We start from the raw sequence: 25,191 nt of genomic DNA, 5'->3' as shown, positions 1-25,191 counted from the left end.
TTACATAGGACTGCAGGTGACATCTACTATGTTATCTGTACTGAGAGATATCACTGTGTTATCTGTGGTGTTACATAGGACTGCAGGTGACATCTACTATGTTATCTGTACTGACAGAGATATCACTGTGTTATCTATGGTGTTACATAGGACTGCAGGTGACATATACTATGTTATCTGTACTGACAGAGATATCACTGTTATCTATGGTGTTACATAGGACTGCAGGTGACATCTACTACATTATATGTACTCAGATACTTATCCCTATATTATCTGGTGTTACATAGGACTGCATGTAACATCTATTACATTATCTGTGCTCAGAGAGTCATCACTGTGATATCTGTGCTGTTACATGGGACTGCAGGTAACATCTATAACATTATTTGTACTCAGAGAGTTATCACTGTGATATTTGTGGTGTTACATGGGACTGCAGGTAACATCTACTACATTATCTGTATTCAGAGAGTTATCACTGTGTTATCTGTGGTGTTACATGGGACTGCAAGTGACATCTACATTATCTGTACTTAGAGAGGTATCACTGTTTGCTATTTGTGCTGTTACATAGGACTGCAGGTAACATTTATTAAGTTACTAGGTAGCCATTGAAATTATGCAATCCCAGCTAAAATACAACTTTGGCTCTGCTACATCTGTTTTCGAGGTCCCGTTAAGTCATTAGTTCTGTATGTAACTTTCTGCATGTAAACTCTCTCAAAAGCTTCTGAATTTCTGGAATTAAGAACCTTCTGATATAATAAACTGCTTTTCTGCCGGCGCTGAAAATGTTAAAAATGGTAAAAATAGAAATGTGATTTTTAAAGAGGATTCAGCAGAACTGGAGATAAGATAATAATGACTACAAACATTTATTTAGACCAAACGAGAGAACAATCAGATATTCACCTGCCATTTGTGGAGGTAATTTCCTCCGGGAGACGCCTGTTAAACACTTTATTGATTTACAACGTCCGAGTAATGATGTACACAGCGAGCAGTTCATTATGGGGGACAAAGCTGCTCCACCAGCGCAATTAGAGCCGCCGCACAGAGCCGGACGCATTTACATTCCTTCATACTTATCAAAGGAGCCAGAGACCTAGGAGACCAGGCGGAGAAGGTCCCCAGACAGAATATATACTAACAACTAGACATCAAAACAGGCAAGAGGATAGGACCTCTGTGTAAGAATAAATCCTCTATAAATACTACTCCTATGTACAAAAATATAACTACTAGAATACTGCCCCTATATACAAGAATATAACTACTATAATACTGCCCCTATATACAAGAATATAACTACTATAATACTGCTCCTATATACAGGGATATAACTACTATAATACTGCTCCTATATACAAGAATATAACTACTATAATACTGCCCCTATATACAAGAATATAACTACTATAATACTGCTCCCTATATACAAGAATATAACTAATATAATACTGCTCCTATATCCAAGAATATAACTACTATAATACTGCTCCTATATACAAGAATATAACTACTATAAGCACAAGCAAATAGATGTGTTGGCACTATCAGTGACCCGTGATTTGTGTGGAGCTGTTTATGTTTTCAGATTAAGTGTCTTTGTGAGATGAGGAGCGTTGTAGTCTTTGTTGGCTGAGTAATCTCAGTGACATTCATGCATTACAGTGGTGCTCAGCGTAAATGAGAAAGCAATTCATTTAATCAGCACAAGCCATTGAGGAAGTAAAGACCAGCGGCACTCACCGGGTTGATGCAGTTATGATGATTTATTGATACGATGTCATCTTGCAGATAAGCTCAGGGCAGGGGGAGACAGGTCCAGAGGTGCTGTGCACAGCACCTCTGGACCTGTCTCCCCCTGCCCTGAGCTTATCTGCAAGATGACATCGTATCAATAAATCATCATAACTGCATCAACCCGGTGAGTGCCGCTGGTCTTTACTTCCTCAATGGCTTGTGCTGATATAACTACTATAATACTGCTCCTATGTACAAAAATATAACTACTAGAATACTGCCCCTATATACAAGAATATAACTACTATAATACTGTTCCTATTGTTCCTATATACAAGAATATAACTACTATAATACTGCCCCTATATACAAGAATATAACTACTATAATACTGCTCCTATATACAGGAATATAACTACTATAATACTGCCCCTATGTACAAGAATATAACTACTATAATACTGCTCCTATATACAGGAATATAACTACTATAATACTGCCCCCTATTTACAAGAATATAACTAGTGTAATACTGCTCCTATATACAAGAATATAACCACTATAATACTGCTCCTATACACAAGAATATAACTACTATAATACTGCTCCTATATACAAGAATATAACAACTATAATACTGCTCCTATACACAAGAATATAACTACTACAACACTGCCCCTATATACAGGAATATAACTACTATAATACTGCCCCTATATACAAGAATATAACTACTATAATACTGCTCCTATATACAGGAATATAACTACTATTATACTGCTCCTATATACAAGGATATAACTACTATAATACTGCCTCCTATATACAAGAATATAACTACTATAATACTGCTCCTATATACAATATACCTGCTATGATCTCTATGCAATAAAGATTTGGAAGACTACAACGGTGAGTGCTTGAATTTCTCCCGCACATCATTTTGTGTTTACTGTTTCTGCCGAGCACCCCCGCTGTCTCCAGATAGATCACATCCACGCTCTTCCCCGTCCAACAAGGGTTCATGTTGTAGCAGTGCAGACTAGCTCTATCTGCTTGCATAATATAACTACTATAATACTGCTCCTATATACAGGGATATAACTACTATAATACTGCCCCTATATACAAGAATATAACTACTATTATACTGCTCCCTATATACAAGAATATAACTACTATAATACTGCTCCCTATATACAGGAATATAACTACTATAATACTGCTCCCTATGTACAAGAATATAACTACTATAATACCGCTCCTATATACAAGAATATAACTACTATAATACTGCTCCCTATGTACAAGAATATAACTACTATAATACTGCTCCTATATACAAGAATATAACTACTATAATACTGCCCACTATATACAGGAATATAACTACTATAACACTGCTCCTATGTACAAGAATATAACTACTATAATACTGCTCCTATATACAAAAATATAACTACTATAATACTGCCCACTATATACAGGAATATAACTACTATAACACTGCTCCTATGTACAAGAATATAACTACTATAACACTGCTCCTATGTACAAGAATATAACTACTATAACACTGCCTCCTATGCATTATACTTTCCCCTCCTCTCATCCTCAGGGTAGTAGCAATCAGGGCCGATCTTCATCACTACCTCTTCTCTGCTGTTCCCTCTCCACCTCCTGGTGATGCTTTATATGAAGCAGCTGTCAGGTGTTCGGTCCGCCCTGTACAGGGTTAATCTGGAGCAGCGTCTTGGATGAGGAGCATTATGTATTCTGCCTGGGTTACGTCTCCTCCTTTAGGGAACAGTCCATGCCAGCTGCATTATAGGCAATTTGCATAATAATCTTGTGAAGTTTCCCCACAAGCCCCGCCATAAGATACACAGTTATTGTATGGTGTCTTCGGGGGGATCCGCTATATAACAAGCTGCTTGACAGATCTTAAAAGACAACTATTATCAAGATGCAGTTTAGTCTGTTCTCTGACATTAAATAAAGTGAGATTCTCTTAATCTAACCAGGGGCAAACACTAATGAAGGAGGGACAAATCAGCCCGGATCCCCCTCGGTGGGCCGCTTCATCTACTGCACCAGCTGGTGTCTGCGCTGGGTCACGGCAATCAATGAAATAGCAATAAAATTACATTTCTTTTAATTGTAAAGAGACAGGATTAGCATATAAAGAGTCCTGTGATTCTTTCCTGTCACTCAGTGGAGAGCTGAGTATGGGTGAGGGCTGCTCTGCTGCTGTCAGTCATTGTAGAGACTGTGATGGGGAGGTCTGCGCTGCTGTCAATCATTGTAGAGACTGTTGTGAGGAGGTCTGCTCTCCTGCTGTCAGTTATTGTAGAGACTGTGATGGGGAGGGCTGCTCTTCTGCTGTCAGTCAATTTAGAGACTGTTGCGAGGAGGGCTTCTCTCCTGCTGTCAGTAATTGTAGAGACTGTTGCGAGGAGGGCTTCTCTCCTGCTGTCAGTCATTGTAGAGACTGTTGTAAGGAGGTCTGCTCTCCTGCTGTCAGTCATTGTAGAGACTGTTGCGAGGATGGCTGCTCTCCTGCTGTCAGTTATTGTAGAGACGGTGGTGAGGAGGGCTTCTGTGCTGTCAGTCGTTGCAGAGACTGTGATGAGGAGGGCTGCTTTTTCTACATTAAGTCATTGTAGAGACTGTAGTGAGGAATTCTGCTGTCAGTCATTTTAGACCCTGTGATGGGGAGCTCTGCTCTCTTGCTGTCAGCCATTGTAGAGACTGTGATGGAGCGGTCTGCTCTTCTGCTGTCATTGACTGTGGTGAGGAGGGGTGCTCCTCTGCTCTCAATCATTGTAGAGACTGTGATAGGGAGGGCTGCGCTACTATCAGTCATTGTAGAGACTGTGATGGGGAAGGCTGCCCTTCTGCTGTCAGTCATTGTAGAGACAGTGATGGGAAGGGCTGCGCTACTATCAATCATTGTAGAGACTATGGTGAGGAGGGCTGCTCTGCTGCTGTCAGTCATTGTAGAGACTGTGATGGGGAGGGCTCCTCTGCTGCTGTCAGTCATTGTAGAGACTATGATGGGGAGGGCTGCCCTTCTGCTGTCAGTCATTGTAGAGACTATGGTGAGGAGGGCTGCTCTGCTGCTGTCAGTCATTGTGGAGACTGTGATGGGGAGGCCTGCTCTCCTGCTGTCAGTCATTGTAGAGACTGTGATGGGGAGGCCTGCTCTGCTGGTGTCAGTCATTGTAGAGACTGTGATGGGGAGGCCTGCTCTGCTGCTGTCAGTCATTGTAGAGACTGTGATGGGGAGGGCTGCTCTCCTGCTGTCAGTCATTGTAGAGACTGTTGCAAGGAGGTCTGCTTTTCTCCTATGATTTAAGGGACTGTGATTGAGGGGTGAGCTCTGCACCCCTATAATTTATTTAAAGGGGATGATTATAAAGTGCAGTGGAATCTGTTGATGCTATATAAATAACAATTATTAATTATTATTATTATTTGCTTATTGTAATGAATTGTAATGGCAGTGTAGAGAGTCCTAGTTGCCCAGGAGAGGAGAGAGTGGCACAGAGCTATGAGTTACCCCCTGACCCTGATCCTGACCCTAGGACCCCCCTGTCCCCAGCAGCACTGTACAATTCTGGCATCACATACACTGACAGAACTGGTTGGAGACAAGAGCACAGGGGCCCAAGTGCTTAAAGGGGTTATCCAGCGTTACAAAAACATGGCCACTTTTCCCCCTCTCTTGTCTCCAGTTTAGGTGGGGTTTGAAACTCAGTTCAATTGAAGTAAATGGAGCTTAATTGCAAACCGCACCTGACCTGGAGACAAGAGAGGGGCAAAAGTGGCCATGATTTTGTAGCTCCGGATAACCCCTTTAATTCCCACAATGGTCTGGCATCTTATATAGGTAGGATAGTGCAGGGGGAGAAGAGGAACCAGTCACTGACCAATGTCTGTATGTACAGCTGTAAATGCTTGGAGTTTAGGGGAGCAGTGATAGTCGTGGGGGAGGGAGGGTGATAGGGCTCTGTTGGTCCATGGGGGATTCTACCCGGGGGGGTAGCACAGATCCTGGGAGTGTATATGAAGCTGATCCTCATTCCTTATTATACAGACGCACGTTCGCCTCTGCTTAGTTTCTGAGCTGATAGACTCAGGCACAGATGTATCTGGCAGTACATAGCAGACAGCACCGTATATAGACAGGCTATGACAAGCCTGGTGTATAATTATCCTATAGAGCGGGCTCGGCGGCTACGTCACGGCTCACACACTCCGTCCTGGGGCATTAGCGCTCATCTGTCAGGCTGGAAGCTGTGAGATTGATGCCAGCCTCAGAATTGGCTTCAGGTTAATAATTTATTAACATGTTTTTCCAGATGCAGTCTCCTATACATAGTGTGTACTGCGACGTGTTGCGGGAGTGGGAGGAGCCGTTCCCTCACTGACTGCTGTCCGGATCTTATTACAGAAATGGGGTTTATATATATGCTCTGGATATATATATATATATATATATATATATATATATATATATTTGTATATTACCAATGTATTTGTATATTTGCTATCGCCAATGTGAAATCTGCTCGTCTAGGCTCAGGCAGCTCAATGGGAATGGACACCTGTCACAAACCTTCCTGCAAATAGTGATATTCAGATGAGAGCATTCCATTTTACAGCAAGCTGTAAAACAAGGTCTGGGAGGGAGCAGTAACCAGCTGTGCTGACACCTAGTGGCTAGTGTATAAACTACAATGTTTCTCTTTCTATCCACCATTCTTATTTTTCCTTGTCTAATTGTCGACTTTGGTCCTAAGGGTTAAGACCAGGGCATAATCCATCAGCTTCAGCTCTGGAACTGTAATATTTCCTAAAGGGTCCACGGATCAGTGGTGTGCATCGTACCCCCAGGTGCACTGAACCCAACCTCTGCCCCCCTGAATCCAGGATATTTCCCCACATTATAGATGCATTGTCCATTGTAACAATGACTGGATATGTTGTAGACCAGGGGTAGGGATCCCTGGCTCTCCAGGCATCATCATCATGGAGTTGTAGTTTTGCAACAGCTGGAGAACCAAGGTTCCCTACCCCTGTTGTAGACAGTTGGCTCATTGAGTCGTGATCCTTCATCTCCAGGCATTGGACAGATCACTCCCATTGTACTCCGGCTTTCAAAACCGACCTTCATTGATTCTATTAGAGAATTCTAACTTAGTACGCAGTCCCGGATTGGCCCTCCAGAGGACCGGAGAATCCTCCGGTGTGCCCCCAGCTTTAGAACCTGCACAAACGCTGACTGTTGTTTCTCACTGGTTCTTTATTGGTGGGCCCCAGCATAATTTCCTCTGGTGGGCCCCAGATACCCCAGTCCGACACTGTTAGTACGTATAACACAGGTGCGAGCCCAACTCTAGTTGTGGCTGCTGTTGCCGTATGACATCATATACCTGTGATGTCACGCTGTGATAGGACTCATCCAGGATAAATAAACCAAGTCCTGACTCCATGTGAAATTGAAGGAAATTCCCATTTATTTCACAGCAGGTTTCCCACATTCTGCAGACGTTCTCTTCTCCGTCGGATCTGTCGCCACTTACATAAGAAACGATAACAAACAAGTGGCGGGCGCTCCGGATCCGTCCTCATCGTTGCGGCTCCTGCTATCTAATTCATTGCTCATTAATGTCTGCGCTTTGATTAATTGTCTGTAAATATCAGATAGCAGACAGTAACATCTCATTCTCTTCACACTGGGTCTCGTCTCGCTGTTTCTTTTCCCTCTTTCCACGTTATCACCAATTATTAAGATAATTCATAGCTTATTACGTAATTGTATGCGGTCACAGTGGTTCCTGTGTGTTCTGGATCAGTCAGGATCTCATCTCAGCTCATGGTGGATGGGGGCAAGTGGGGCCCTTGTCGGTACCCCCTAAACTGCCTTATGGAGGCCACAGCCCCTCTGACCATTCACACACTTTGATATTATACAGTAGTAAGGGGGAGATGACTTATATTGTAGTGTTAATCATACTTGTATGCCGTGAGTGCCCTCTAGTGGTAGCTGTATGTGTATGTAGTGAGTGCCCCCTAGTGGTGGCTGTATCTGTATGTAAGGAGTGCCCACTAGTGGTAGCTGTGTCTGTATGTAAGGAGTGCCCCCTAGTGGTAGCTGTATCTGTATGTAAGGCATGCCCCCTAGTGGTGGCTGTATCTGTATGTAAAGAGTGCCCCCTAGTGGTGGATATATCTGTATGTAAGGAGTGCCCCCTAGTGGTAGCTGTATCTGTATGTAAGGAGTGCCCCCTAGTGGTGGCTGTATCTGTATGTAAGGAGTGCCCCCTAGTGGTGGCTGTATCTGTATGTAAGGATTGCCCATTAGTGGTGGCCTGTATCTGTATGTAAGGAGTGCCCCTAGTGGTGGCTGTATCTATATGTAAGGAGTGCCCCCTAGTGGTAGCTGTGTCTGTATGTAGTGAGTGCCCCCTAGTGGTGGCTATATCTGTATGTAAGGAGTGCCCCCTAGTGGTGGCTGTATCTGTATGTAAGGAGTCCCCCCTAGTGGTGGCTGTATCTGTATGTAAGGAGTGCCCCCTAGTGGTGGCTGTATCTGTATGTAAGGAGTGCCCCCTAGTGGTGGCTGTATCTGTATGTATGGAGTGCCCCCTAGTGGTGCCTGTATCTGTATGTAGTGACTGCCCCCTAGTGGTGGCTGTATCTGTATGTAGTGACTGCCCCCTAGTGGTGGCTGTATCTGTATGTAAGGAGTCCCCCCTAGTGGTGCCTGTATCTCTTTGTAAGGAGTCCCCCCTAGTTGTGGCTGTATCTGTATGTAAGGAGTGCCCCCTAGTGGTGGCTGTATCTCTATGTAAGGATTGCCCCCTAGTGGTGGCTGTATCTGTATGTAGTGAGTGCCCCCTAGTGGTGGCCTGTATCTGTATGTAAGGAGTGCCCCTTAGTGTTATCTCTATCTGTATGTAAGGAGTCCCCCCTAGTGGTGGCTGTATCTGTATGTAGTGAGTGCCCCCCAGTGGTGGCTGGATCTGTATGTAAGGAGTGCCCCCTAGTGGTGGCTGGATCTGTATGTAAGGAGTGCCCCCTAGGGGTGGCTGTATCTGTATGTTGTGAGTGCCCCCCAGTGGTGGCTGGATCTGTATGTAGTGAGTGCCCCCCAGTGGTGGCTGTAGAATTTGCTAGAGGATTTGGAGCTGTGCATCAGACATAGCAGAGAAGTCACCACACAGTATACCGGCTCTTACTGATGTAACTGCTGATAATAAAGGTGAAGGAGCTCTGGGTGGTGGGATCCCTCCTGTCCTGACTGCCTGCGCTCCACCCTTATCACAGATCTCTCCCGTCCTGACCACCTGCACTCCACCCGTATCACAGATCTCTCCGGTCCTGACCGCCTTCGCTCCACCCTTATCACAGATCTTTTCCATCCTGACCACCTGCGCTCCACCCTTATCACAGATCTCTCCTGTCCTGACCGCCTGCGCTCCACCCTTATCACAGATCTCTCCAGTCCTGACCGCCTGTGCTCCACCCTTATTACAGATCTCTTCCTTCCTGACTGCCTGCGCTCCACCCTTATCAGAGATCTCTCCCGTCCTGACTGCCTGCGCGTCAACCTTATTACAGATCTCTTCCTTCCTGACCGCCTGCGCTCCACCCCTATCACAGATCTCTCCCTTCCTGACTGCCTGCTCTCCATTCGTGTCACAAATCTCTCCTGTCCTGACTGCCTGTGCTCCACCCTTATCACAATCTGTCCTGACCACCTGCGCTCCACCCTTATCACAGATATCTCCCGTCCTGACCGCCTGCGCTCCACCCTTATCACAATCTCTCTTGTCTTGACCTCCTGCACTCCACCCTTATCACAGATCTCTCCTGTCCTGACTGCCTGCGCTCCACCCTTATCACAATCTTTCCTGTCCTGACCACCTCCGCTCCACCCTTATCACAGATCTCTCCCGTCCTGACTGCCTGCGCTCCACCCGTATCACAGATCTCTCCAGTCCTGACTGCCTGCGCTCCACCCTTATCACAATCTCTCCCGTCCTGACCACCTGCGCTCCACCCTTATCACAATCTCTCCTGTCCTGAACTCCTGCGCTCCACCCTTATCACAATCTCTCCTGTCCTGAACTCCTGCGCTCCACCCTTATCACAGATCTCTCCTTTCCTGACTGCCTGCGCTCCACCCTTATCACTGATCTCTCCTTTCCTGACTGCCTGCGCTCCACCCTTATCACTGATCTCTCCCGTTCTGACCACCTGCGCTCCACCCTTATCACAGATCTCTCCTGTCCTGACCTCCTGCGCTCCACCCTTATCACTGATCTCTCCCGTTCTGACCATCTGCGCTTTACTCTTGTCACAGATACCTCCCCGGTTTTCACCGCCCTTAAATTCGTACCTAATTGTCCCATTTAGCGGCGAGGCGACTCAGGTAACGGCCTCAGTTTAACAAAGTGGAAAAGAGTCACAAATAAATCCGAGTCCTGACATCGATTTAGACATTATGATATCAAAAAGATTGTATTGTCAGATCAATAATGGCGCCAAAACTCGTCCGCGGCCCATTTACCGCCACATCACAGGAACGTTTATACCGCAGCACAGAGGCGTCTGATCGCTGTTATATTTAGCAATGTCCTTTCTTCCTGCGAGATCAATGAGACCTGATGGAGAGGATGTTTTATCTTAATTACTAGTCGTCTCTGCTATGCACTGCCTCATACGCAGGGACAGCTCAGCAGCACAGCGCCCCAATTCTTGCTTTAGCAGTCTCAATTTTTAACTAGGACTCTAGAGGGATTGTTCCTGGTTAGTAAAAAAAAAAAAAACTAGTAACTTCTAACTAGTATTGCAGCTTAGCTTTATTTAAAGCTGCAGTACTGCACACAACCTGCGGACTGGGGTGGCACTGTCCTGAAAAGCCCCCTTAAGGTGCTGGCCCATGGATCACATTATCCTTTCAGTTTGAGATCTATGGAATTTGAAGGCAACATCTGAGCTGCAGTACCTCACCCAACCTGTGCACAAGGTTGGCGCTGTTTATGGAAGAAAGCAGTCATGTTTTTCTCATTCTGAAAAGCCCCTCTATGTCTTATAACTTGCAAGTTGAGCCCTCTGTAGATTAGAATAGTTCCTACATTGAGTTGTGGAGAAACAACAAGTGGGCTGCAATACTGCCGACAACCTATGGGCAGGGGTGGAGCTGTTTCTGGGAGAAAGCCATGTTTTCTGATTTTATATGAATTGTTTTTACTGCAGAGTTGGTGTGGAGCTCACTGTTACCTCCTTGTGTTTTCTTTGCAGCCCCGGCTCAGGCTCAGATCATTCATGCTGGTCAGGCGTGTGTGGTAAAAGAAGACAACATGAGCGAGCGAGTCTACACCATCCGAGAGGGCGACACACTGGTACTGCAGTGTCTGATCAGTGGGCACCCACGGCCGCAGGTAATGTGCAATCTGTAATCTAATATGTATGTCTGTAATATGTTTATATCTTGGAAAACTTGTTCCATAGTAAATCAAGGCTTTGTACCCCAACAGCAGCAACGCTGAGCTGTCCATGAAAGGTAAATCAAAATTTCCTTACCCCAACAGCAGCAACAAGTCAGTGCTTAGTGTAACCCCTTTCTTGCTGCACTGTCCATGAAATATAAATCAATACTTCCTTCCCATCTTAGCAGCAACAAGTCAGAGCTTAGTGTAACCCTTTCCTTGCTGTACTGTCCATGAAGTGTAAATCAAGGCTTCCTTCCCATCTTAACAGTAACAGGTCAGTGCTTAGTGTAACCCTTTCCTTGCTGCACTGTCCATGAAATGTAAATCAAGGCTTCCTTCCCATCTTAGTAGCAACAGGTCAGAGCTTAGTGTAACCCTTTCCTTGCCCATAAACTGTAAATCAATACTTCCTTCCCATCTTAGCAACAAGTCAAAGCTTAGTGTAACCCTTTCTTTGCTGTACTGTCCATGAAGTGTAAATCAAGGCTTCCTTCCCATCTTAACGGCAACAGGTCAGTGCTTTGTGTAACCCTTTCCTTGTTGCACTGTCCTTAAAATGTAAATCAGGGCTTCCTTCCCATCTTAGTAGCAACAGGTCAGTGCCTAGTGTAACCCTTTCCTTGCTGCAATGTAAATCATGTAAGCAGCAACAGGTCAGTGCTAGTAGTCAGGTCTATAGTAGTAAGCACAGTGCCACCCTGTTTAGTCCACTTGACCTTCTCCATCACTATGTTCTGTCACTGTATCAGTGTACCCTGCCTCCCCCCACCATTGTGCAGACTGTTGGACTTTGCAGGGAGTTATAATCCACCTCTGTAGATTTATTCCGTACAATGATGAGATTTTGTTGCAGTGATATCACATAATCCTATATCAGTCTGGGGAGGTCAATGAAGCACGGTCACAATGACTTTTCCCCCTAACAAAATCCTGATCTGTGATTAGTTGCCGGGCGTCATGTGATCATGAACGCTCTACCTTTTCAGCGATGCCTTTTATGCTTTTGTGAGAGTATTCTCCATCCTTATTGAGCTCTTCCAGACGTGTCTATCAGGACGGTATATTAAGTGGCCAGGATGACAATGCAGACCTCTGCTCGGTGACTTCTGAAAGCCTCGGATGGCGGGCACAATACCGGGCGCAGCCACTTCTGCCCAGACGTCGTCTTATATATTTGTATAATGAAAGCTTGAGGGATTGATTGCAGAGAAGAGGGCTGCTCGGAGCCTTTCATTCTTCCTTGTCTATTGATTGTCCCAGATTTCAGCATAAGTCCTTTGTCCCCTCGTTCGGATCTATTACTTATGTAGCAGGAAGGATTTTACATGCGGTACAATATAAGTAAGAGCTTTTTGATGTATTCTATTATGATCCCAGGAGTCTGACGCTTGATGACTTAGGTCTATAGCGTCTGCCTCGTCAGGCACCGACACCAGCCGCCAACTTTCTTACACAAATTTTAGGAGGAGGAGGAATTTCAGCAGGTTGATGATTGTTAATGGGAGATTTAATGTAGGGCAAGGACAAACGGTGTGAATCATTGCTGAATCTATAGAGGAGATTATAGACCACAGGTTGTAGCATCCATGCAATGGGGAGGGATGAGGTCTCTGCAAATCATCCTACCATGTTTCAAAGCAAATGAGCCTGAAACACAGACGGAACAGAGATCAATAGTAAGAGACTTTGAGGTCAAGAAAGACAGATGTCTGCAGACTTATGGGTGGTTAGTGATGGAAGAAAACTGGAAACTTATGGGTGGTTAGTAATGGAAGAAGTCTGGAGACTGATGGGTGGTTAGCGATGGAAGAAGTCTTGAGACTGATGGGTGGTTATTGATGGAAAAAACACTGGAAACTTATGGGTGGTTAGTGATGAAAGAAGTCTGGAGACTGATGGGTGGTTATTGATGGAAGAAAACTGGAAACTTATGGGTGGTTAGTAATGGAAGAAGTCTGCAGACTGATGGGTGGTTAGTGATAGAAGAAGTCTGGAGACTGATGGGTTGGTTAGTGATGGAAGAAGTCTGGAGACTGATGGGTGGTTAGTGATGGAAGAAGTCTGGAGACTGATGGGTGGTTAGTGATGGAAGAAGTCTGGAGACTGATGGGTGGTTATTGATGGAAAAAAACTGGAAACTTATGGGTGGTTAGTAATGGAAGAAGTCTTGAGACTGATGGGTGGTTAGTGATGGAAGAAGTCTGGAGACTGATGGGTGGTTATTGATGGAAGAAAACTGGAAACTTATGGGTGGTTAGTAATGGAAGAAGTCTGCAGACTGATGGGTGGTTAGTGATAGAAGAAGTCTGAAGACTGATGGGTTGGTTAGTGATGGAAGAAGTCTGGAGACTGATGGGTGGTTAGTAATGGAAGAAGTCTGGAGACTGATGGGTGGTTAGTGATGGAAGAAGTCTGGAGACTGATGGGGGGTTATTGATGGAAAAAAACTGGAAACTTATGGGTGGTTAGTGATGAAAGAAGTCTGGAGACTGATGGGTGGTTAGTGATGGAAGAAGTCTTGAGACTGATGGGTGTTTATTGATGGAAGAAAACTGGAAACTTATGGGTGGTTAGTGATGGAAGAAGTCTGCAGACTGATGGGTGGTTAGTGATGGAAGAAGTCTGGAGACTGATGGGTGGTTATTGATGGAAGAAAACTGGAAACTTATGGGTGGTTAGTGATGGAAGAAGTCTGCAGACTGATGGGTGGTTAGTGATGGAAGAAGTCTGGAGACTGATGGGTGGTTAGTGATGGAAGAAGTCTGGAGACTGATGGGTTGGTTAGTAATGGAAGAAGTCTGGAGACTGATGGGTGGTTATTGATGGAAGAAGTCTTGAGACTGATGGGTGGTTATTGATGGAAGAAAACTGGAAACTTATGGGTGGTTAGTGATGGAAGAAGTCTGCAGACTGATGGGTGGTTAGTGATGGAAGAAGTCTGGAGACTGATGGGTGGTTAGTGATGGAAGAAGTCTGGAGACTGATGGGTGGTTAGTAATGGAAGAAGTCTGGAGACTAATGGGTGGTTAGTGATGGAAGGAATCTGGAGACTGATGGGTGGTTATTAATGGAAGAAAACTGGATACTTATGGGTGGTTAGTAATGGAAGGAATCTGGAGACTGATGGGTGTTTAGTGATTGAAGAAGTTTGAAGACTGATTGATGGTTTATAATGGGAAAAGTCTGGAGATTGATGGGTGGTTATTATCGGAAGGAATCTGAAGAGACTGATACATGGTTAGTGGCAGAAGAAGTCTAGAGACTTATGGGTGGTTACTGATAGAAGAAGTCTGGAAACTGATGGGTGGTTAGTAATGGAAGTAGTCTAGGAACTGATGGGTTGTTATTGATGGAAATAAAAAACTGGACACTGATGGGTGGTTAGTGAGAGAAGTTTGAAAACTGATGGGTGGTTGGTAATGGATAAAGTCTGTAGACTGAAGAGTGGTTAGTAACGGAAGACGTCTGAAGACTGATGGGTGGTTAGTAATGGAAAGAATCTGGAGACTCATGAGTGGTTAGTAGTAGAAGTCTGGAGACTGATAGGTGGTTAGTAGTAGAAGGAATCTGGAGACTGATAGTTGGTCATTCATGGCAGAAGCCTGGAGACTAATGGAAGAAGATACAGTAAAAGATTGAACGCTTAAAGTAATGATGGTTGGGAGGGACCTTGCCTTAATTTTGGAGAAATTCCTTGTAGATGGGATATATTGGAGAACAGAAATAAGAACTCCTTCGTCGGTTAGTAGTAAATGATGTCGGGGAGAGGGGGGAGATGAATTATTGGGTTCCTCTTGTTCCTCCACCTCTTGTTTCACTTTCCTTTATTACACTGAATATATCATTTCACATTAGGTATTAATAGCGGTTCTATTTCTCTCACAGGTGCGATGGACAAAAACTGCAGGCAGTGCATCAGAGAAGTTCCAGGAGACCTCCATCTACAACGAGACGTTACGCATCGAGAAGGTCCAGAGGATGCAGGGAGGTCGATACTATTGTAAAGCCGAGAATGGGGTTGGGGTCCCGGCCATCAAGTCCATTCGAGTAGATGTGCAGTGTAAGTCATTTTAAGGCAGCCCAGATTATTCCCACAGTTCTATTGTGTGCCTGCACTTTGTGAACCCAACCAGGACTCAACACCATCTGAGCTATTAGTGAGATGTAAAGGGACAGAAACCTGCAAGACCTGTGAGCTATATACATACACAATAGCCAAAATGCAAACTACAAGTCTCTGAAGACTCCTTTAGGATGAAACTGATACCAGATGTGACCCCAAATTTAACTCACTAGTTAGGAAGCCACAGCATAGTCCTTTGGTTAGGAAGCCATAGCATTGTCCCAGATTAGGAAACCATAGCATAGTCTTCTGGCTAGGAAGGCATAGCATAGTCCTCTGTTGATGAGGTGATAGCATAGTGCACTGGTTAGGAAGCCATAGCATGGTCCTCAGGTTAGGAAGGCATAGCATCGCCCACTGGTTAGGAAGCCATAGCATCGCCCACTGGTTAGGAAGCCCTAGCATAGTCCACTGGTTAGGAAGCCATAGCATCGCCCACTGGTTAGAAAGCCATAGCATCGCCCACTGGTTAGGAAGCCATAGCATCGCCCACTGGTTAGGAAGCCTTAGCATCGCCCACTGGTTAGGAAGCCATAGCATAGTCCACTGGTTAGGAAGCCATAGCATAGTCCTCTAATTAGTAGTCCATAGGATAGTGCTCTGGTTTGGAAGTGATAGCATAGCCCAATGGTTAGGAGGCCATAGCATAGCCCACTGGTTAGGAGGCCATAGCATAGTCCAATGTTTGGAAGTCATAGCATAATCCACCGGAAAGGAAGCCATAGCATAGTCCTCAGGTTAGGAAGCCATAGCATCGCCCACTGTTTAGGAAGCCATAGCATCGCCCACTGGTTAGGAAGCCATAGCATAGTCCACTGGTTAGGAAGTCTTAGCATAGTCCACGGGTTAGCAGGCCACAGCATAGCTCACAGGTTAGGATTTTTGGTCCTTATACCTTAAGCTCCTTGATATGTTGAGTCCTAAAATGTTGAACATTAAAGCATTTAACATTGTTTTTTGCTTTAATAAATCACATGTAGAACTATGGGGTGAATGGCGTGGCCCACAGCCTTTTCATACTAACATCTACTCTCCACATGGACTTGGTAATTACAAGCTCCGTCTATGACCTCAGTATGTGTAGTATGGTTCTTGTAGAGGCTGATCTCCTACCGTTACTCTATGGAACTGTGAGAGTCTGGAACATGGATCCGAATGTAGGGAAGAGACACATATGAGCCATTGGTCCACATTTGATTGGTAGATTACAACTCTAGATTCTCTGACATATATTGGCTTCTATGGGTGAGAGAAGATACATGTAGCATAGCCTTGCAGACGTAATAGGTGGTGTGGCCCCAATGGCTAAGGAGCCCCATTCCTACCTGTAACACAGAGACGTGATCACTGTTACTGCAATAGATCGAAGAAAAAATTGAGTGTAAGGAAGAGAGGGACCATCATAGAGAATGGAGAGAAACTGAGCGTAAGGAAGAGAGTAACCACCATGGAGAATGGAGGAAAAATGGGTGTAAGGAAGAGAGGAACCACCATGGAGAATGGAGGGGAAATGAGTGTAAGAAAGAGAGGAACCACCATGGAGAATGGAGGGGAAATGAGTGTAAGAAAGAGAGGAACCACCATGGAGAATGGAGGGGAAATGAGTGTAAGAAAGAGAGGAACCACCATGGAGAATGGAGGGGAAATGAGTGTAAGGAAGAGAGGAACCACCATGGAGAATGGAGGGGAAATGAGTGTAAGAAAGAGAGGAACTACCATGGAGAATGGAGGGGAAATGAGTGTAAGGAAGAGAGGAACCACCATGGAGAATGGAGGGGAAATGAGTGTAAGGAAGAGAGGAACCACCATGGAGAATGGAGGGGAAATGAGTGTAAGGAAGAGAGGAACCACCATGGAGAATGGAGGGGAAATGAGTGTAAGGAAGAGAGGAACCACCATGGAGAATGGAGGGGAAATTAGTGTAAGAAAGAGAGGAACCACCATGGAGAATGGAGGGGAAATCAGTGTAAGAAAGAGAGGAACAACCATGGAGAATGGAGGGGAAATGAGTGTAAGAAAGAGAGGAACAACCATGGAGAATGGAGGGGAAATGAGTGTAAGAAAGAGAGGAACCACCATGGAGAATGGAGGGGAAATGAGTGTAAGGAAGAGAGGAACCACCATGGAGAATGGAGGGGAAATGAGTGTAAGGAAGAGAGGAACCACCATGGAGAATGGAGGGGAAATTAGTGTAAGAAAGAGAGGAACCACCATGGAGAATGGAGGGGAAATCAGTGTAAGAAAGAGAGGAACAACCATGGAGAATGGAGGGGAAATGAGTGTAAGAAAGAGAGGAACTACCATGGAGAATGGAGGGGAAATGAGTGTAAGGAAGAGAGGAACCACCATGGAGAATGGAGGGGAAATGAGTGTAAGAAAGAGAGGAACTACCATGGAGAATGGAGGGGAAATGAGTGTAAGGAAGAGAGGAACCACCATGGAGAATGGAGGGGAAATGAGTGTATGGAAGAGAGGAACCACCATGGAGAATGGAGGGGAAATGAGTGTAAGGAAGAGAGGAGCTACCTTGGAGAATGGAGGGTAAATGAGTGTAAGGAAGAGAGAAACCACCTTGGAGAATGGAGGAAAAATGGGTGTAAGTAAGAGAGGAACTATCATGGAGAATGGAGAGAAAATGAGTGTAAGTAGGAGGGGAACCATCATTGAGAATGGAGAGAAATATGAAGAAAAGACATTGAGAGATGAGAAGACTTAAGTGACATCCCATCCTTTCCACACAGAAACCAACAAAATCCACAATGGCTGTAACATAAGTTCAAGAGTCATCATTCCCAAAGATACCATTTTCTATGGAGGGATGAAGGACATCATAAGCCTACAATTTATATCAACTACCGCAAAACCACAACTCCCATCATGCCCTGATAGCTCATGGTCTTACTGTAGACCAGTGTTCCCCAACCTGTGCTTCTTTATCTGTTTCAAAACTATAACTCCCATGCTGGAGTATGTTGGGAGTTGTAGTTTTGCAACACTGTATAGCTGTTGTTTATTGCTAACTATGGCCAGATTTAATGATCATGATCATTAATTCTGTCCGCAGGTGGTGTTAAACAACGGCCCTTCTACAATGTGCAAACATACTCTAAGGCCATGTTCCCACGTAGTAAGACACCGGCCGGGTCACGGAATGGCTGGTGTTAGAGAAGATCGTCCCAGCCGGTACTGGATGATCTTCACTAGCGCTGAATTCGGATGCGGGCGCATCAGTGTGCACCCGCATCCGAATTCCCCGCTCCATTGTGGGAACTGACAGGGTCAACTGACATGACAGTTTTTTGCGGCACCGCTATGGATCCCGGCCAGGATTTACTTAGCTGCAGTGAATCCCGTAGTAATCACTGCCTTTGTTGTAAATTGGCAAGAACGGCCGTGATTACTACGGAACTTATGTAGTGTAAACATAGCCTAAAGATGGAGTCGGCCAGAATCTTGGATCTGAATGTTACCGGATGATAAAAGGTATCACATTCCCTTTAAGCTTCCCCTGAAACATGAAATAGAATATATCTATAAAGGAATTCAGTTCAGTTTAGCGAGATCATTCAATCCTGTAAGTCTCATGTGAACTGCAACATATTGTATCAGGCATTTGCATCTTTTTATTAACTCATGAGGACGCACAATGCCATCCGCCATGGTGTCTGTATCTTACAGCGGATGAGTTGGCGCCAATAAGAACATCAGTCACTCAAGCCACAGGATGATGGGTAAGCGGTGGTCTCCCCGCCATCTTGCCAGCTGTCTGGCTTCTTTATAGAGCAGTGTGATCTCATGGCTCAGTGATACCATGTTTAGATGAGATGTGGAACAGAAGACGACTGAAGAGCTGCGATGTATCCAGTGCTGACGCCATCTGTCCCCACCGCTCCAGTCCCTGCTCCGGTGCGCTCTGCTTCTCTCCTGGCTCACTTTCCTCTTCTCTCATCCAATTTCTTCCTCTGCTCCGGCATAACCTGGACTTCCAGCTGACTGCAGCGACAATCTCCAGGAGGAAACGCGTGAAGCTGGTTATCATACACAAATTGATTTGATTAGATCTCTCCGGGACGCCCGACTCTTATTTCAATTTCATTTCTTTAAGACAGTCAGATTTTTCCATTCTTTTTTATATGTTCCCTTAAGATGAACGTTGTTCCCATCAGAGAAGAACTCCTGCAGATCATGGCGTGGCCCGAGAAGATCTAAGTAACAGCCAGGCTCTCATATTGATCTCATGGGCTCAGCAGGGCGGCCACACAAGTAATTATGTTTCAGATGTATTAGGTTTAGAATCAAGTGTTACAAAGAATGAAAAAAAATAAAAAATTGAAAAGATGATGATATACAAATAGGAACATTGTCATACTAAATAATGCAACATGGTCAAGACCTAAGAATCGTAAGAGGAAATACAGGTGTATAATCATACACTAAACTATTCATAGACTGAAACTACTTTTAGGCTGGGTTCACACTACGTATATTCCAGTCAGCATTGTGGTCCTCATATTGCAACCAAAACCAGGAGTGGATAAAAAACACAGAAAGGCTCTGTCCACACAATGTTGAAATTGACTGGATGGCCGCCATATAACAGTAAATAACGGCCATTATTTCAATATAACAGCCGTTGTTTTAAAATAACAGCAAATATTTGCCATTAAATGGCGGCCATCCACTCAATTTCAACATTGTGTGAACAGATCCTTTCTGTGTTTTTAATCCACTCCTGGTTTTGGTTGCAATATGAGGACCACAATACTGACTGAAATATACGTAGTGTGAACCCAGCCTAATACTGTGCACTGTGTACAAGAATATAACTACTATAATACTGCTCCTATATACAAGAATATAACAACTATAATACTGCCTCCTATATACAAGAATATAACTACTATAATACTGCTACCTATATACAAGGATATAACTACTATAATACTGCTACCTATATACAAGGATATAACTACTATAATACTGCTCCTATATACAAGAATATAACTACTATAATACTGCTACCTATATACAAGGATATAACTACTATAATACTGCTCCCTATATACAAGGATATAACTACTATAATACTGCTCCTATATACAAGAATATAACTACTATAATACTGCTCCTATATACAAGAATATAACTACTATAATACTGCTCCTATGTACAAGAATATAACTACTATAATACTGCCCCCTATATACAGGGATATAACTACTATAATACTGCCCCCTATATACAAGAATATAACTACTATAATACTGCTCCTATATACAAGAATATAACTACTATAATACTGCTCCTATGTACAAGAATATAACTACTATAATCAAAGAGGGGGAGAAATGGACTGCACCATCCTCGCAATCTCCGGTATATGGATCCAGTGGGGAGAGTCCCGCAGCATATCCCCAATGTGGCCACTGAACTCAGGGTGCTCTGTCTAAACTGGTGAGTAATAAGCGAGAGGAAAAGAACAAAGAGACGTGCACTCACCGATGTAGTGTGCCGCTGGGAAACTTTAATGGAGGTTACTTCCATGCATGCAGGGAGGGGGAGGTGGAGGCAGGTGTGTTCTCACAAGTAGACAACAATTGTGTCACCTGTTCCCACGCTTCTTCCGGTCTACGGATGACGCCGTGCCACAAAGGAGGTGTTTAAATACATACAAGTGTAAGTGACACAAACAAATAAAAATAAAATCAAAAAATGGTGCAAACTTGTTGCGCTCGTTGTGTACGCAAAGAGACTCTGTGGATCTCAAAGTTAAATGCACTCGGCCCTTTGGGGTTGAACGAGCGCAACAAGTTTGCACCATTTGTTTGATTTTATTTTTATCTGTTTGTGTCACTTACACTTGTATGTATTTAAACACCTCCTTTGTGGCACGGCGTCATCCGTAGACCGGAAGAAGTGTGGGAACAGGTGATACAATTGTTGTCTACTTGTGCTCCCTATGTACAAGAATATAACTACTATGAGGCTATGTTCACACTACGTAAAACTACGGCCGTAGTTCTCGCCGCAGAACTACGGCCGTAGTTCTCGCCGCAGAACTATGGCCGTAGTTTTGAGGGTGGAACATAGCCTTATTTTTAATGGGATCCCGGCCGGAGCGTACGCACACCGTATACGCTCCGGCGGCCGCAAATAACTGACATGTCAGTTTTCTGCGGCCGGAATTCAGTGAATTCCAGCCGCAGAAAGACCTGTCAGTTCACACAGAGAAGCAAGTGGCTCCGGACGCTCGCTTCACTGTGGGCTATGGGAAGCTCTGATATGGGCGTGCGCTGATGCGCCCGCATCAGAGCTCCGCGGCCAGAAAGATCACCAGCCGGGATGATTCGGGCTGAGACCGGCCGTTCCGTGACCCCAGCCGGGTCACGGAACGGCCGGGTGTTCACATAGTGTGAACATAGCCTAATACTGCTCCTGTATACAAGAATATAACTACTATAATACTGATCCTATATACAAGAATATAACTACTATAATACTGCCCCTATATACAAGAATATAACTACTATAATACAGCTCCTATATACAAGAATATAACTACTATAATACTGATCCTATATACAAGAATATAACTACTATAATACTGCCCCTATATACAAGAATATAACTACTATAATACTGATCCTATATACAAGAATATAACTACTATAATACTACCCCTATATACAAGAATATAACTACTATAATACTGCTCCTATATACAAGAATATAACTACTATAATACTGCCCCTATATACAAGAATATAACTACTATAATACTGATCCTATATACAAGAATATAACTACTATAATACTACCCCTATATACAAGAATATAACTACTATAATACTGCTCCTATATACAAGAATATAACTACTATAATACTGCTCCTATATACAGGGATATAACTACTATAATACTGCTCCTATATACAAGAATATAACTACTATAATACTGCTCCTATATACAGGGATATAACTACTCTAATACTGCTCCTATATACAAGAATATAACTACTCTAATACTGCTCCTATATACAAGAATATAACTACTATAATACTGCTCCTATATACAAGAATATAACTACTATAATACTGCTTCCTATATACAAGAATATAACTACTATAATACTGCTCCTATATACAGGGATATAACTACTATAATACTGCTCCTATATACAAGAATATAACTACTATAATACTGCTCCTATATACAAGAATATAACTACTGTAATACTGCTCCTATATACAAGAATATAACTACTATATTAGTGCCCCTGGAGAAGACTATGACAAAGTTATCCTATGTAGTGCACTCTTATATATTATAGGTTGTCTCTCGGTGTAGTTTTGGCTCTGTGTTCCACACTCCCAGCTCTGCTCAGTGGGGATCAGTCTCTTACAAGTAAAGTGTTGTTTTTTTCTCTTGTGCCGTGTCTTATCAGTATGAGAGGGGTCAGGCCACAGATGAAGTGAAGGAGAAGGGAGGAATCGGGGGAGGATTATTCGCTAAGTGATGGGGCCCGGGCCCGGTATTCTCCGGATGACGTCCCATCGATCGTTGTCTTCCATCTCATTAATTAATGTATCTTGTATCTGATTCTTCTCTGTTATATACAAGGCTCCTGACGCCTCCTATTAACCTCTGCGCTCCTGACTTACTATTAGGTGGGGATGGTGATATTAGATTTGGTATTCAGTAACATTTCCCTTGTCCTCTTCCACTGGGACTTCTGTAACCTGAATCTAGAAGTCTTATTCATTCTCATGTTTCATGTAATTTTCCACATTTTCTTAAAGGGACCTGGTTAGTATTATTTCCCAGGGGAGCAGAGACAGCACAGTGTCCCATGATCCCGGTATATCTCTGTCTACCTGACCAATGCTTCTGACTACTGACTGAACAGGAAGGATGGAGTCATAACTCTTTGTTTTAGTCACTAGTATCATTTGAGAAGGATTGGGGTGCTCTACTAGCCCTTGATCAGCATACAATATGGCCGTCTGTGGATGGTGATGAGATTAAATAATTTCCAGCAACTCTCATCTTATCTCTTATCCTGTGGAGAACATCTTTAATTTGTAGCCTCTGCCATCATTTACATTTTTGTTTGTTTTGGGATAGTGGGTTGGTTATTAATTGGTGAGTTGGTTGGTTTCTTGTCTGGTGGGTTGGTAAGTTGGGTTTTTGGTTGCATTTGGTTGGTTGGTTGGTTGATTTCTTGGTTGAGTTAGGTTGGTTGGTTGGTTAGTTTGTTGATTGTTTTTTTGGTTAGTGGGTTGGTTTCTTGGTTGATAAGTTGGTTTGTTTCTTGGTTTCTTGGTTGGTTGGTTGGTTGATTGGCTTCTTGGTTAGTGGGTTAATTTCTTGGTTTATGGGTTGATTTGTTAATTTGTTTGTTGGTTGGTTGATTGGTTTCTTGGTCAGTTTGTTGGTTTCTTGGTTGGTGGGTTGTTTTTTAATTGGTTTCTTGTTTGTTACCAAACAAGCGCCAAGCAGAGAGACCAGCAGCTTGTTTGTTGTGCCTTTACATAACATGACAAATCGAGGGGCCCGGGATACTCGAGCAATCCTTTATTGTTCATGCAGCCTGGGAAACTGACAGCACAGATATGTATAGATCTCTGCTGTGGGTTTCAAGATCAGTATTGGTCTTTACTTACCATGCTGCTTGTGATCTGGCGTCTGGCTTTTCCAGTTTTCTGGCTGCCGTCTGTATCCTTCAAATGTCAATCATTCTGGAAGAGGTGACGGCCTGAAGTTACAGCAGCAGCCGGAAGACCAGCGAACCAGATGCCAGATCACAAGCAGCATGGTAAGTATAGACTGCTAGTGATCTGGAAACTGACTGCATGGATATATACATATTTATGCTGCCAGTTTCCCTTTATCTTTATTGGCTGCACAAACCCATGTTTACACAGAGAGATGTGTGTCTGATAAAGATACATTCTAAAGGCCCTATTCCACGGAACGATTATCGTCCGTATTCGGCCGATATAGACCGCTACGGACGATAATCGTCCCGTGGAATAGAGTGCAACGATCAGCCAACATCATTCATGTCGGCTGATCGTTGCAGTCGCTTGTTTTTCAACATGTTGAAAAACTAGCGACTGATATAGCAGCGATCTGCTGCCGGCGCTCCGTTGAATAGGAGCATCGGCAGCAGACGCTGCTGTATCCTATGGGCTGCCCGGACAATGAGCGATCACCCGGGCAGCCCCCCTGCAGCGCCCCGCCGCCCCCTCCCGCACTCACCCGCTTGCTGCAGCCGCGTTGAATAGCGGCGGCAGCGAGCGGGCAACGAGGAGCAAACGAGCGCTGAGAGCGCTCGTTTGCTCCTCTTAACGACCCGTGGAATAGGCCTTTAAAGCAGGTTCTAAACAGACGATCAGCCGATAATTTGGAGTTTGCCTGGTCTTCCGCTGATCGCTGTCACTTTTGCACAATCCGATTGTCAGCCGCAGAAGCGTTTCTAGTGACACTTCTGACAGCACGGATATATACATATCATATAAATATACATATCTGTGCTGTCTCTTTCTTTTTATCTTTATTGGCTGCACAAACCTCTGTTTACACAGGAAGATGTGCAGCCGATAAAGATACATTTTAAACAGAGGATCATGTGACAATCGGGCGTCTGCCCAGTCTTCGGCTGATCGCTGTCACTTTTACACAGGATGATTATCGGCCACATGGGAGTTTCTAGTAACGCTTCTGACTGATAATCAGCCCCTGTAAAAGGACCCTTAGTTTCTTGGTTGATTGGTTTTTCATTACTTTTTTAACAGGTGGGTTTTGATCTTT

At 44.1% G+C, this 25,191-nt stretch overlaps 1 protein-coding gene across 2 annotated transcripts in view; it reads left to right on the top strand.

The window, feature by feature from the left end:
* Positions 1 to 25,191, top strand: part of MDGA1 (MAM domain containing glycosylphosphatidylinositol anchor 1) — a 217,871-nt gene that overhangs the window by 107,423 nt on the left and 85,257 nt on the right. For both annotated transcript variants that reach the window (XM_069954925.1, XM_069954924.1), the window contains exons 2-3: positions 11,065 to 11,204; positions 15,141 to 15,315. In XM_069954925.1, the coding sequence (XP_069811026.1) occupies positions 11,065 to 11,204; positions 15,141 to 15,315 (315 nt within the window). The remainder of the gene's footprint in view (positions 1 to 11,064; positions 11,205 to 15,140; positions 15,316 to 25,191) is intronic.

This window comes from Dendropsophus ebraccatus, chromosome 15 (assembly GCF_027789765.1).
Source record: "Dendropsophus ebraccatus isolate aDenEbr1 chromosome 15, aDenEbr1.pat, whole genome shotgun sequence".
NCBI classification, from domain to species: domain Eukaryota; kingdom Metazoa; phylum Chordata; class Amphibia; order Anura; family Hylidae; genus Dendropsophus; species Dendropsophus ebraccatus.
This window is presented reverse-complemented; position numbering and strand designations above follow the sequence as displayed.